This window comes from Lipotes vexillifer, unplaced genomic scaffold (genome assembly GCF_000442215.2).
Source record: "Lipotes vexillifer unplaced genomic scaffold, Lipotes_vexillifer_v1.1 scaffold133, whole genome shotgun sequence".
Classification (NCBI taxonomy): Eukaryota; Metazoa; Chordata; class Mammalia; order Artiodactyla; family Lipotidae; genus Lipotes; species Lipotes vexillifer.
In genome coordinates this window covers 409,464-425,526 of record NW_006795585.1, presented here as the reverse complement: position 1 = coordinate 425,526, position 16,063 = coordinate 409,464, and the positions used below count along the sequence as shown (strand labels likewise).

The window sequence follows — 16,063 nt, the reverse complement described above, 5'->3', positions numbered from 1 at the left end:
CAAGATTAGGTTGTTTATTTGAGATGTTTCTTGTTTCTTGAGGTAAGATTGTATTGCTATAAAATTTCCTCTTAGAACTGCTTTTGCTGCATCCCATAGGTTTTGAGTTGTTGTGTTTTCATTGTCATTTGTTTCTAGGTATTTTTGGCTTTCCTCTTTGATTTCTTCAGTGATCTCTTGGTGATTTAGTATTGTATTGTTTAGCCTCCATGTGTTTGTATTTTTTTACAGATTTTTTCCTGTAATTGATATCTAGTCTATTAACATTGTGGTCAGACAAGATACTTGATATGATTTCAATTTTCTTAAATTTACCAAGGCTTGATTTGTGACCCAAGATATAATCTGTCCTGGAGAATATTTCATGAGCACTTGCGTAGAAAGTGTATTCTGTTGTTTTTGGATGGAATGTCCTATAAATATCAGTTAAGTCCATATTATTTAATGTGTCATTTAAAGCTTGTGTTTCCTTCTTTATTTTCATTTTGGATGTTCTGTCCATTGATGAAAGTGGGGTGTTAAAGTCCCCTACTAGGATTGTGTTCCTGTCAATTTCCCGTTTTATGGCTATTAACATTTGCCTTATGTGTTGAAGTGCTCCTATGTTTTGTGCATAAATATTTACAATTGTTATATCTTCTTCTTGGATTGATCCCTTGTTCCTTATGTAGTGTTCTTCTTTGTCTCTTAGTAGTCTTTATTTTAAAGTCTATTTTGTCTGATATGAGAATTGCTACAACAGCTTTCTTTTGATTTCCGTTTGCATGGAATATTTTTTTCCATCCCCTTACTTTCAGTCTGTATGTGTCCCTAGGTCTGAAGTGGGTCTCTTGTAGACAGTGTATATGTGGGTCTTGTTTTTGTATCCATTCAACCAGTCTATGTCTTTTGGTTGGAGCATTTAATCCATTTACATTTAAGGTCGTTATCAATATGTATGTTCCTATTACCATTTTCTTAATTGTTGGGTTTTTTTTTTTTTTTATTGTAGGTCTTTTCCTTTTCTTGTCTTTCCTGCCTAGAGAAGTTCCTTGAGCATTTGTTGTAAAACTGGTTTGGTGGTGCTGAATTCTCTTAACCTTTGCTTGTCTGTAAAGGTTTAAACTTTTCCACTGAATCTGATTGAGATCCTTGCTCGGTAGAGTATTCTTCGTTGTAGGTTTTTCCCTTTCCTCACTTTAAATATGTCCTGCCACTCACTTTTGGCTTTCAGAGTTTCTACTAGAAGTTCAGCTGTTAACCCTATGGGGCTTCCATTGTATGTTATTTGTTGCTTTTCCCTTGCTGCTTTTAATATATTTTCTTTTTATTTAACTTTTGATAGCTTTATTAATATGTGTCTTGTTGTGTTTCTCCTTGGATTTATTCTGTATGGGACTCTCTGCACTTCCTGGACTTGTTTGACTATTTTCTTCCCCATATGAGGGAAGTTTTCAACTATAATCTCTTCAAATATTTTCTCAGATCCTTTCTCTTTCTCTTCTTCTTCTGGGACCCCAATAATTCGAATGTTGGTGAGCTTAATGTTGTCCAAAAGGTCTCTGAGACTGTCCTGAATTCTTTTCATTCTTTTTTCTTTATTCTGCTCTGCAGTAGTTATTTCCACTATTTTATCTTCCAGGTCACCTATCTGGTCTTCTGCCTCAGCTATTCTGCTCTTGATTCCTTCTAGAGAATTTTTTATTTCATTTATTGTGTTGTTCATCATTGTTTGTTTGCTCTTTATTTCTTCTAGGTCCTTGTTACACGTTTCTTGTCTTTTCTCCATTCTATTTCCAAGATTTTGGGTCATCTTTACTATCATTACTCTGCATTCTTTTTCAGGTAGACTGCCTATTTCCTCTTCATTTGTTAGGTCTGGTGGGTTTTTACCTTGCTCCTTCATCTGCTGTGTATTTTTGTGTCTTCTCATTTTGCCCAACCTACTGTGTTTGGGGTCTCCTTTTCACAGGCTGCGGGTTCTTAGTTCCCGTTGTTTTTGGTGTCCACCCCCAGTGGGTAATGTTGGTTCAGTGGGTTGTGTAGGCTTCCTGGTGCAAGAGACTGGTGCCTCTGTTCTGGTGGATCAGGCTGGATCTTGTCTTTCTGGTGGGTAGGACCATGTGTGGTGGTGTGTTTTGGGGTGTCTGTGAACTTAGTATGATTTTAGGCAGCTTCTCTGCTAATGGGTGGGGCTGTGTTCCTGTCTTGCTTGTTGTTTGGCATGGGGTGTCCAGTGCTGGAGCTTGCTGGTCGTTGAGTGGAGCTAGGTCTTACAATTGCGACAGAGATCTCTGGGAGAGCTCTCTCTGAATAATATTATGTGGGGTCGGGAGGTCTCTGGCTGTCCAGTATCCTGAACTCAGCTCTCCCACTCAGAGACTCAGACCTGACACGCAGCCAGAGCACCAAGTCCCTGTCAGCCACATGCTGTATTAGCCCAGGCATAAGCTTTCTTATAGGTAATTCCATTTTGCTGGCCATTGGAAAAAAGAGGGCAAGGACTTTGATGATTTTGGGCCATGTCTGGGGAGAACCTCTGCTCCGTGTCTTTGTCACTGAAGGTCCGTGTTTTCAGCTGTGCTGTTGTCACTGAATTGTCCTGCAGTCAAATCTTCCTTGCCATCTGCCACCAGGCCACTCTCACGTAGGTGCTCAAGACCCCCTCCTCCAAGCTCTCTGCACTTGTCCTGGCCACGCAGGGGCGACTACAGCACTCTGGGCTTCAGCATTTGAAATTCTTGTTAGTTTTCAAAGTTCTAAGTTAGCCCAACTTTAGTTGTAGCAGCCATAGGGTAATTTTAGTTTTAAAAGTAAATGTAGGGCTTCCCTGGTGGCGCAGTGGTTGGGAGTCCGCCTGCCGATGCGGGGGACGCGGGTTCGTGCCCCGGTCCGGGAGGATCCCACGTGCCGCGGAGCGGCTGGGCCCGTGGGCCGTGGCCGCTGGGCCTGCGCGTCCGGAGCCTGTGCTCTGCGATGGGAGAGGCTGCAGCGGTGAGAGGCCCGCGTACGGCCCCCCCCCCCCCCCCCCCCCCCCCCCAAATTAAAAAAAAAAAAAAAAAAAAAGTAAATGTATTTAGCTCAGTGACATTGATGAAGTCCTCAGTTCATTTTTTTAAATAAGCAAATAAATTTATTTATTTAATTAATTATTTATTGGCTGCATTGGGTCTTTGTTGCTGTGTGTGGGCTTTCTCTAGCTGTAGTGAGTGGGGGCTGCTCTTAGTTGCGGTGTGCAGGTTTCTCATTTCAGTGGCTTCTCTTTGTTGTGAAGAATAGGTTCTAGGCACGTGGGCTTCAGTACTTTTGGCACATGGGCTCAGTAGTTGTGGCACATGGGCTCTAGAGTGTAAGCTCAGTAGTTGTGGAGCTCAGGTTTAGTTGTAATGCGGCATGTGGCATCTTCCTGGACCAGGGCCAAACCCATGTCCCCTGCATTAGGCAGGCAGATTATTAACCACTGTGCCACCAAGGAAGTCCCTTGAGTTCAATTTTTTAGCATATATACCTAGGAGTGGGATTTCTAGATCATCTGGTAACTATATTTTTGATTTTTTTGAAGACTCTGCCTACTGTTTTCATAGTAGCTTCACCATTTTATATTCCCACCACAGTGCAGAAGCCTTCTGGTTTCTCCACAACCTTGTCAACATGTTATTTTCTGGGTTTTTTGATCCTGGCCATCCTAAGGGATGTGAAGTAATATTTCCTTGTGATTTTGACCTGCATTTCCATGATGATTAGTGATGTCGAGTGTTTTTTCATGTATTATTGGCCTTTTGTATATAATCTTCAGAGAGATATCTAAGTCTCTTGTCTCTTTTTTAATCTTTTAAAAATTTATCTTTAATCTTTTTGACTTGTTTTGTCTTATTGTGGAATTTTAGTATTTCTTTATATATTCTCAATATTAACCTTTTATTCTATATATGGCTTATAAATATTCTGTTTTATTACATAGATTGCCTTTTCACTGTCAGTTGTTTTCTTTACTGTTTTTAAGTTTGATGTTTTTCCATATGTCTATTTTACCTTTTGTTGCCTGCACTTTGGGTGCCATATCAAAGAAATCATTGCTAAATTCAATGTCATGAAGCTCTTCTCTTATGTTTGATTCTAAGAGTTTTATGTTTCAAATCTTATGTTTAGATCTTTAACCCACGTTAAGTTAATTTTGGTATATGGTGCAATGTAAGTGTCCAACTTCATTCTTTTGCATGTGGATACTGAAAACATGGGATGTTTTCCCAGCAGCATTTTTTCAAGAGATTATCCTTTCCTCACTGGGTAGCCTTGACAACCCCGTGAAAGATAATTTGACCATATATGTGAGGGTTTATTTCTGGGCTCTCTATTCTATTCCATCAGTCTCTGTCTTTATGCCAGTATCATATGGTTTTGACCTACTGTAGTTTTGTAACTTGTTTTGAAATCAGGAAGTATGTGACCTCCAGCTTTCATATTCTTTTTAAAGATCATTTTGGCTCTTCAGGGTCCTTTCAGATTCCATATGAATTTTAGGATTTTTTTTTGTCTCTTCCTGCAAAAAAGTCATTAGTATTTTGATATGGATTGCATTGATCTGTAGATTGCTTTGGGTATTATGGAAATTTGAACAATATTAAGTCTTCCAGTTCATGAAGACAGGATGTCTTTCCATTTGTTTGTGTCTTCTTTGATTTCTTTCAACAATATTTTCAGGTTTTCAGTGTGCAGTTCTTCACTTCCTTAGTTAACTTTATTTCTAAGTATTTTATTCTCTTTAATGCTGTTGTAAATAGGTTTCCTTAATTTCCTTTTTGGACTATTCATTGTTAGTATATAGAAATTCAACAGATTTTTGTGTGTCAATGTTGTATCTTGTAACTTTTCCACATTTTTTATTAGTTCTAAAAGGGTTTTTGTGGAATCTTTAGGGTTTTCTACATGTAAGATCATTCTATCTACTAAAAGAGATGATTTTGGTTTTTGCTTTCCAATTTGGTTGCCTTTTATTTCTCTTTCTTGCCTGATTGTTAGGCTACTAGGCATCCCCTAATTGTTAAGAATTCCAGGTCTATGTTGAATAGAAGTGGAAATAGATGACATCCTTGCTTTGTTCCTCATCTTACAGTAAACATTTTCAGTTTTTCACCATTGAGTATGATGTTAGCTGTGGGTTTTTCATAGATAGCCTTTATTATGTTGAGGCACATTCCTTTTATACCTAACTGGTTAAAAATTTTTATCATGAGAGAATGTTGAAAATTTTCAGATGCTTTTTCTGCATCAATTGAGATGATCATGTGGTTTTTGTTCTTCATTCTGCTAATACTGGTGTTTTACACTGACTGATTTTCTTATGTTGCACCAACCATGCATCCCAGAGATAAATTCTTCTTGTATTTGATCTTTTTAATGTGTTGTTGAATTTGGTTTTGTATTTTGTTTAGAATTTTTGCATCAATATTCAATATCAATATTACTCTGTGTTTTCATTTCTAGAGGCATCTTTGTCTGATTTTGGTATCAGGATAATGCTGGCCTTATAAAATACGTTTGAAAATATACTCTCCTCTTTAATGTTTTGGAAGAGTTTGAGAAGAATTGGTGTTAATTCTTCTTTAAATGTTCAGTGGAATTATTCAGTGAAGCCATCTGGTCCTGGGCTTTTTTTTTTTTTTTTTTTCAAGAGACTTTTGATTACTGATTTAATGTCTTTCCTAGTTATAGGTCTGCTTAGATTTTTAAACTTCTTCATGAATCAATCTTGGTAGGTTGTATGTTTATAGGAATTTATCTGCTTCTTCTAAGTTATTCAGTTTGTTGTCATATAATTGTTCATAGTAGTCTTTAATGATCCTTTTATTTCTGTGGTATCAGTTGCGATGTCCCATCTTGAATTCTGATTTTTTTGAGTTTTCCTGCTTATTTTAGTAGTTACTCTAGCTAAGAGTTTGTCATCTTTTTTTTTTTTCCTCAAACAACTCTTAGTTGGGTGATATTTTCTGTTTTCCTGTTCTCTATTTCATTTATCTCTGCTCTAATCTTTATTATTTTCTTCCTTCAGCTAACTTTGGGTTCAGTTTGCTTTTATTCTAGTTCTGTGAGGTGTAAATTTAAGTCATTGATTTGAGATCTTTCTTCTCTTTAAAAGGAAGCATTAACCCCTATATATATATTTTCAGTACTGCTTTTGCTGCATCCCATAAGTTTTGGTATGTTGTGTTTTCATTTGTCTCAAGATATTTTCTAATTTCCCTTGTGATCTATTTTTTAACTCACTAATTGTTCAAGAGTGTGTTGTTTAATTTTCACATATTTGTGAGTTTTCCAGTTTTCCTTTTGCCTTTGATTTCTAGTTTTATTCCGCTGTGTTCAGAAAAGTTACTTGGTATGATTCCAGTTGTCTTAAATTTGTCAGGACTTTTTTTTGTGCCTCACCTGTGATCTATTCTGGAAAATTCTCTGTATCCATTTGAGAAGGATGTATATTCAGCTACTGTTGGATGGAGTGTTCTGTATATGTCTATTAGGTACAATTGATCTATAGTGTTGTTCAAGTCCTCTGTTTCCTTATGGATCTACTATCTGATTGACCTATCCATTATTAAAACAGGGTATTGTATTGAAATAGTTTACTATTATTGTGTTACTGTCTATTTCTCTCTTCAGTTCTGCCAATGTTTGCTTCATATTTTTAGGTGCTCTGCTGTTAGCTACATATATTTATAATTGTTATATCTTCCTGGTGAATTGACCCTTTTATCATTATATAATGTTCTTCTTTGTCTTTTATTACAGTTTTTGCTTAAAATCTATTCTGTCTGATACAAATATGTCCATCCCTGCTCTCTTTTGATTACCATTTGTATGAAGTATCATTTTAGATCTTTCACTTTCAGCCTATGTATGGCCCTATACCTAAAGTGAGTCTCTTTCAAACAGTTGCATTGCATTTTATAGTCACTTTTTTACTCTCTTTAAGATATGATTCATGTACCCTAAGCACCTTAAGCCTTTGTAAAAATTCTGAAGAATAACTTGAGCCTTCTTTGAATAAAGAACTCTACACATTTTAAAATGTTTTAGATACTGACTACTGCTAATCTCAAGGACAAGAAAGATCTTTATTACTTTAGTCATGAAATCTATTTGGCTGTAAGATCTGCTTTTCTAGCAGTGAATACAAATGTGAACCCAGGCAGGAAGCATTAGTAGATCACAAAGCCTGACATGGCACACGAGGATCCAGGTATTCACTTATGCAAATTAGAATAAATTGATGGAATAAATTAAATAAATTTTGTACACTCTACACTTTTTTAAAAGGGAGCCACTGCATAATGTAAATTTGCTTATTTTTCCTTCATTAAATATTTGGATACTGTGATATTGACATTATATTTTAAATCACATTGGCCAAAAGTTTAACATTTTTGTTTATTATGTGGTATTTAATAAGTCATTCAAATATGTGTTAGCCCTAAAATGTGACACACATAATGTAAATGAGGATACCTAAATGCTAGATACAAATCTTGCCCTCCTTGAACTATAATCTTGTGGAAGGAGACATATATAACATTAATGGGTGTGGGGTAGATCTAGTACATGGTAGTAACTCAAGGTGGGAGGGGACTCACATAATGCTATAAGCACATCCATATGCATAAATATATTGACACACATCCCTTCTCAAATGTAGTCTAAATGAGTTAACACACGTATACACATATGCCATCTCCCCCTACTCCCCACACATATACTTAGAAAAATCCATAAGGCAGATTCCATCTTCTAGGGACCTTCTCCACCAGGCTGATTAGGTAGCTGGTGAACCTGCCACAGAGTAAATACTCTACAGAAGTTTGCTTATCTAAGCCGCTTGGATCTCCACCATCCAGTTTCCTAGGGCTAAAATACCCACAAACCCAAACACACAAGAAGAACTTCATAAATACCTTGACACGTTATAAATTCCTGTTTGGAATACCCACATCTGTATTTTCCAGTAAATCAGTATACAACTTCTAAAATAATATAAAATATCTGTATACTATCAAATTTAACAAAAATGTGTTAAAATTAGCAGTTTATAAATTAGCATTTGGTTTTATTTATTGCAGGGAAATGGGATTATAAACAGGACCAGAATAAGGGGGCAGATTGGGTTTGTGTGACATGTAAATATTTTTGTTTCAGATAACCAAACCTGAACTCAAATGTATTCATTCCTGAAAAAGGAACTTACATCTGTGTCCCAGAACTCTTCTTTGGGAAAAACAGCCATAAATTTTTTTGGTGGTGGCAGATTAACTTTGTCCTCAACTCCAAGTTTTATATATATATATATATATATATATATATATATATATATATATCTTGTCATTTTCTGGGAATCCTGTCAGATCTGTTAACATAATTAATCAACTGGTATCACCTCACAGTTAATTCCATCTATTCTCACATGATCCCAATTACTTTTGCTCACAGAGAAACAGGGAAGAGTGAGTTTGCAAAGGAAGCTTGGCATTTAGAGCTTACTCCCGTATCCTTCTCAATGCCCCTTACCTTAGTTGACTCATTTAGTATTTTCTTTAATAAATTTATTTATTTTATTTATTTATTTTGGCTGCATTGGGTCTTCATTGTTGGGCGCGGGCTTTCTCTAGTTGCAGCGAGCAGGGGCTACTCTTTGTTATGGTGCACACGCTTCTCACTGTGGTGTCTTCTCTTGTTGCGGAGCATGGGCTCTAGGCACACGGGATCTGGTAGTTGTGGCTTGCGGGATCTAGAGAGCAGGCTTAGTAGTTGTGGCGCACGGGTTTGTTGCTCTGCAGCAATGTGGGATCTTCCCTGACCAGGGCCCAAACCTGTGTCCCCTGCACTGGCAAGCATATTCTTAACCACTGCGCCACCAAGAAAGACAAACTCACTTAGTATTAAATGAAATAAATAACAGTCAACCAACTTTCTCTGTTTATAACCACCTTCCTCCTAAGGAATACTGAAAACAAATTTATACTTTGTTGTTTTTTACTATTTTTCTGTTAGGCTGGGTACCATGAAACTTCCTGAGTGTTCTAGAATTTGTTATTTGACATTACTAAATATATGGGTTAAAAAATGTTATCCCACTCAGAATATGTTTATAGTTCCTCTGCTACTAAATATTCCTCCAAGTGTGGCCTAGTTGGCATTTTTTTCTGGTGAAATTTTGTGGCAAAGATCAGCCCATTAGAGAAAACATTTTCACAAAGAATGTGAGGTTCTATGATATTAGAATTATATGACTTTGATGATACAGCCATTTTAGAAAACTGTATGGCAGTAACTTATAAAATTAAACATGTTTTTACCACATGAGCAAGCAATTCCACTCATAGTTATTTACTCAAGACATGAAAATATATGTCCATCCAGAATGTATGTATACCAATTATTCATGATAGGATGAATAGATCACAAATTCAATGTCATGAAATACTACTCAGCTATAAAGAGAAACAGGACTGATAAATCTCATAAACATTATGCTGAGTGAATTAAGTCAAACACAAAAGTCTGTGTAGTGTATGATTCTATATAATGATATTCTACAGAGACATAATTATAGTTACAACATGCCCATGGTTTCCTGGAACCATGGGGAGAGGTGTGGGGATCCAGTGCAAAGGGGCTCAAGGAAACTGTGGAGGTGCTTGCATTGTAGCATACAGTTACCAAAAGCTTTAATCTGTCCACTTAAAGTTGATGAATTTTATTACCTATAAATAACACCTTAAACAACAAAAAAGAGGAAAAAAATTAAGTTACTTTGTCTTGCTACCTGTTATAAATTCCCCAGAATAGTAATAAGGAAGGATGAATATATATATATATATTTCTTCAAATAACTAAAGTACAATAAAATCTTTAAATCTCTATATTATAGGAGGTGTATAGCATTTTATATATGTTGGATGAAAACGTGTATATGCAAGAAAGAGCTGGTTCCATTTTACATGTTTATATTTAGGGATAATCTTTTTTGTAGCTTGTAAATATGATTATATTTAAAACTTCTTTGTGAATGAACTGTACTGGTGAGATATTTCCAAATGCAAATGTGTTCTTTACATCTAGCATGTTGAGATAAAGAAGTGGCCTGTAGATCTCTATTGTTGAAATGAATGATGGTCAGTAATTAGCAATGAAGTTTATTGATATTTAAATTCTACTTGTTTTCATTCTACACCACTTTCTAATCATTCGTCTTCACGAATTTTGAGATAGTCTAAAAACAAACACCAAGACAGCACTTTTCAAGAAGAATATTTGGTCTCTTGGAAAACCGAACTGTTAGGTCCACCTTGAGATGAATGGATTATATTCATTTAAAGATTGCCTGAAGGTTTGAATTCATGATCCACCTGTCTTGCAGGTGAATCAGATTTAAATAATTGTTAGCGCTATTGCTTTTCCATCTTTCCCGCCTTTAAAATGGTAACAATCAGCAATAGCTTTCTCCCCCTAAAGTTTTCTAGGTCCAGATTAGGTATATTTATAACAAAAAATCAACTGTATCTTTCCATGAATAGTAGTTCAGTATCATGTTTTAAATCCATTTGAGCGATGTTTCTATGTCTTTGCTTAGGATACATTTATTAAAAATGTCATCACAACATGTATTGAACAGTGGGAATTAATATTCATCATCAATCCTGTCTCCTTTTAATCATAATTATTCTGTTTCAGAAATTATACTGTCGTTAATTCCAAAATCATCGTGGTCACCATAAGGCCTGAACCCAAGACAACTGATTCATTCCTGGAGATAGAACTAGCTCATTTGGCTAATGTAAGTATCATCCACTTGGCATTGAGTTGCTTGTAGAATTTACCTTTTAAAGAAGGTTACCAGTCCTTCTTTTGACTTATAAGACAAGAACACATTTTCTAAACTCTTTAGATTTGCAAACAAATTAATTTGTTACGAAGATATGTATTATATAAAAACAAAATGACACATTATCCTATGCTTTGGTTCATGATAAAACTCTCTTCAATTTCTCCAGGATAATAGTTAATAGTTTGCCAGCCCATCTTTATTGGGCTCTAAGCTGAGAAGCGGGGGAGATCAAGATGAAAGAACCAGTCTTTCCACATGGTGAGGAAGACTGCCATGTAAACACACAGATTTAAGATTCATGCAGCAACAGAAGCTACAGACATAAAGCAAAGGGCAGTGATGTCCCTCAGGGTATCCCAGGGTAGGAGAGTCAGTGAAGCAGCTTTTTAAAGTGCTACACCCAGGTGCTACACCCAGGATCAGAGGAGCCTCCTTGTAACTGTTTGGGTGCTCCAGTGATTCAAATCCAACTCTTCCATCCAGAATGACAAGAACCCTTTGTTAAATCCATCCACCTGCAACTGAAATTCTTTAGACCTTGTTCAGGCCTTATGTAGAAATTTAAAATATCTACTTATCCTTTATATATCCACCTTAAATACCTAAATCATTGATTTAAGGGGCAAGGAAAGTGATTCTTTCTTAATTATGCTTTTACAATTCCCGTGTTAAACTGTCTCATATGCTGCATATACATAGCTTTTTTTTTTAATCCCTTGCAAAGTTTCTATGAACTTGACTTTTGCATACAATTATGGAAAGCACAAATGATTGTGATTTTCCCAAGTTCATATAATTAGTGAATGACATGATGAAATTGATTCTCACATCCTTTAGTTTACAAAACCTGTACATTTCCAGTATTTTATAATTTCTGATTTTAAAAAACTACACTTCATTTTATTAAAAAATGACAATTATCTTCCATATAAACCACTTTTTACAAAGGTGTTCCAGCTTCCTAGATTGTTTAATGAAAATCTCAAATCTCTCAGCAGTAACTTTTAAACATCATGATTGATACTTAAACTATTTGGCCTTTTCCCAGTTTTGCCAAAATGTGACCATACGGGTTCTACCTAACTTTGACAATGTATTTTATTTCTGTTATATCTATCTCCTCATACCTTTAATGATCCTAATCTCATCACTGCACTGAAAGCTAGGAGATACTTTTAACATAATTTTTGAATAAGGAACTGTGTACCTGTAACATGTATTATAAAATATTTATTTACATATTTGTTTGTATATATTGTTTATCATGGTAATGTCTATCCAGTTATAAGCATTAGTGAAACACAGTAAGAGATAATAATTCCCTGAATTGCTTACTGGAAGAGCAATGCAATGTCAGAATGTCACAATTCTGTAAATGAACATTCACAAAACTTTCCTAAATAAAGATAAAATCACTATTGAGAATTTAAAGAACATGTTAATTAAATGGCATTTTTTTTCATAAGCTGAAGAAAGAGTAACCTTAAAACTAGTGTTGATAAAACAATCTCATTATTTCAATTCAAGAGAACTATTTGAAATGAACAGATTTAAGCTTTGAGTCAAAATTTTCTGGGGGCATATGTTGTCAGCCCAATTTCAAAAGAGATAAATCATGTACAAAAAAATTATTTTCTACATATGGAAACCAGAGTGTATGGTCAATAAATTTTATGAAGCACCAGCTACACTCTGGAGTGGCAATGAAAGTCAGAATATAAGAATGGTGAGACAATTACCGCAAGTCACTTAGAATTAATTCTTTCAGTACTTTGAGTGAGTGAGTTGACCAGATTCCTAAAACACTACTCTACTCTGGAAGGCCTAGATTTAAGAGAATATAGACAAATACGTTACACAAAGGGTCTGAGGGAGAAGAAGAAAAGTTTAGTCTGGAGAAGAAAATGCCTCGAGGTGTTCCCACCCACGTCCGTCCTGTGTCAGGAACAGCACCCACCTCTGCCTGTCCTCAGAGGCCGCCCTGATTCCCAGGCACATGGTGGAGATTCTTGGGCTCCTCCATCCCTCATTTCTTTCCTCCACTTCGCTTTTTAAAGTTTTTATTGGATTTGTTACAATATTGCTTCTGTTTTATGTTTTGGTGTTTTGGCTGTGAGGCATGTGGGATCTTACCTCTCTGGCCAGGGATAGAACCCACAGCCCCTGCATTGAAAGGTGGAGTCTTAACCACTGGACAGCCAAGGAAGTCCCTTCCCTCCACTTTATAGATACCTCCCACACCATTGTCTTACCACACCTACAGTCCTTCACGTTCTACTGTTTAAAATTTCCAGTGCTTGTTGTATTGATATTTATACTTACCATGCATATTAGATTTTGTTAAGGACTTTAATGTACACTGAGGGAAGGAATATATGACTGGTTTATTGAGTGTCTTTTAAAGTATGCTCTGATTTTAGTTTATTTTCATTGAAGAGATAGTTGAAAGAGCCTATGCTGACATATAATAGTCTTCACTAAAATGTGAAGAAAAGATGTATCTTAAACATGAAAATTAAAATTGATTAGAACAAGTTGAAATTTCATTATAACTATGTAGATACAGATGTATTATCATTAGTATTGCCTTCAAAGTTGAGCTATTTTAGATATGACATCTTGCTTATATCAAGACTGTCTACTTTCACCTATTTTCTTATAGCAAATGTATCTGCTGCACTTTTCTAAGCTCAGAAGAGAATAATGACTTGCAAATTATATCTGTTGCATACACCATGTGCAAAAAAAATGAAGAAAGGAAATTAATAGTTATAATGAGTCTAGGGAAAAGTCTGTTAACATTATTTAAACAAAACATGTTCTTTTTTAAAAAGCTTTTAAATAAATAACATTTAAAGTATGTTAAGTGTAATAAGGCCCTTGGGAACTGGTGGGAATAGGTAATAGAACATGAAAACTTGAAATTTCAAATTGTATTCAGCAAAGCCATTTGCAATTTTAACCAGCTCATAAGTCATTAAAGAGTAAGATGGTATTCTTAGTTCAGTTTTCTAGGCTCATGGCTTTATTGTTATAATCTGTAGAGTCTGAGTTTGTGGTCCTTAGTGCTTGGGCATAACAGTTGCTTGATTATAGGAAATACCAAATTTGCTTTTCTGAGAAAAAGAATTTTGTTTTTCATATTACTTAAAGTTTCTTCAGTGTGACATTTATACTTATCAATATTGTTAGATTCCATAATGTGCAAGGAAAGTTAATACATTTATTGAAAGTCGTTATTGGGACCTAAACAAGTGTAGCATAAGCACCTATATGTGCACACATAAGCAAACACGCATGCACACATGCTCACACCCACCATTAGGATGCCTTGGTCCTGACAGATCTGAGCCTGCTGTGAATTTCCAAGATATATAACAGCCTTATCGTTAAAAGATGAGTTAGAATAAGAAAATAAATGCATTTTAGTTATGTCGTGCTCTATCAACTTTGCAAGCCTGAAAGTTCACTTTTTTCAAATGAAAAGTCTTAAATGTAGTTCCATTTCTGGTGGAAGGGCACATTGGACTACCCTGGCCTGCAGCCTCTGCAGTCTATTTTCGCCTTTCTTTTTATTTCTTCCTCTAAGCAACAACTCTCATGGTCTAGGTAGGACCAGCCTGCTATCTTTCAGGATTGAGGAAAATCCACTGGGTTTTTTTGTAGTTCTCAAATTGGTCATATTCACAAAAGATCTCATGGGAATTAGGGCTTGCGGTTTTATTTTCTTTGCTGTATGTGCTGGCATACTAACGGGATTTAGCTAACAAATTAAGGAGTTTGTTTTATGTGTATAAACTAAAATTAATCATGAGCCATGGCCTTTGTAATTCATAGTGGAAAACACAATGGAAAACTGTGATGAATATGCTTTTTACCATTAACATGAAAAACAATGAAAAGAAATTCCAACATTCATCAGTGGGTATTTTCATGAATAGCAAAGGCTGATAACAACCCAGCGACTTAAAATTCACTTGACAAAGCTTAAAGAAGTTCATTCTATACATCTATAATTTCTACAAAGGGGCGTTTTTATCCCTTTACTTTTTTTTTTCTTTTGCGGTACGCGGGCCTCTCACTATTGTGGCCTCTCCCGTTGCGGAGCACAGGCTCCAGACGCACAGGATCTGTGGTAGTGGCTCACGGGCCCAGCCGTTCTGCGGCATGTGGAACCCTCCCGGACCGGGGCACGAACCCGCATCTGCTGCATCAGCAGGCAGACTCTCAACCACTGCGCCACCAGGGAAGCCCATACCCCTTTACTTTTAAAATTACTTTTCTACCCTAGCTTGAGTCCATTTGGAAAATATTTCTGATGTTTTGCCTGCTTAAAAAACCCTTGGTAGTTTTTATGGGAGAGTCTTGAAATGCTAACTAGACAGATTGATGGTGCTGCCAACGGCTGAAATTGAGATAGAAATTATTCTCTAGCTACAGTTTTTTTTTTTTTTTTTGGTTTTATCCTAAATTCCTAAACTTGAGTAAGCATTCTTCCCACTTACATTTCACATTCAGTTTATTCTTATTCATAATACAACATTAATATTATTCAAAAAGATTTTAGACTAATTATGCTATTGTTGGAGCAGGGGTCAGAAAACATTTTCAGTTGAGTCAGGTTAGACATATGAGCTATAATGGTCTTTGTCACATCTACTCAGCTATGCTATTGTAGTGTGACAGCAACCAGAGACAATATATGAAAATTGATGTGGCTCTGTTACAACAAAATATCATTTACAAAGTAGGTAGCAAGCCAGATTTGGCCCCTGTACTGCATAAGTTGTCACCCCCTGTACGGTAAAGAGAATGTGGCCCCCCAAAGATGCCCATATCCTAACCCCCATAACTTGTGAATATATTATATTACATGTCAGAAAGGACTTTGCAGATGGGATTAAGGGTAAGAACCTTGAGATGGGGCATTTATCCTGGATTATGTGAGTAGATCCAGTTTAATCACATGAGCCATTAAAATTGGAAAGCCTTTCCCGGCTATGGTCAGAAAGATGCAAGGTAAGAAGGACTCACCCTGCCATTGTTGACTTTGAAGATGAAGGATGAGGGCCACAAGCCAAGGAATATGGGCAGCCTCTAAAAGCTGAAAACAACCCCTGGTTATCAACCAGGAAGGAAATGTGGACCTCAGTCCTACAACTACAAGGAACTGAATCCTCCTGAGACCCAAACGAGCCTAGATGTGGATTC

At 36.1% G+C, this 16,063-nt stretch overlaps 1 protein-coding gene across 2 annotated transcripts in view; it reads left to right on the top strand.

Moving 5' to 3' along the window:
- The window catches only part of ADGRB3 (adhesion G protein-coupled receptor B3), an 800,758-nt gene that overhangs the window by 453,090 nt on the left and 331,605 nt on the right, over nucleotides 1–16,063 (top strand). For both annotated transcript variants that reach the window (XM_007467820.1, XM_007467821.1), the window contains one exon: nucleotides 10,699–10,801. In XM_007467820.1, coding sequence (XP_007467882.1) covers nucleotides 10,699–10,801 — 103 coding nt within the window. The remainder of the gene's footprint in view (nucleotides 1–10,698; nucleotides 10,802–16,063) is intronic.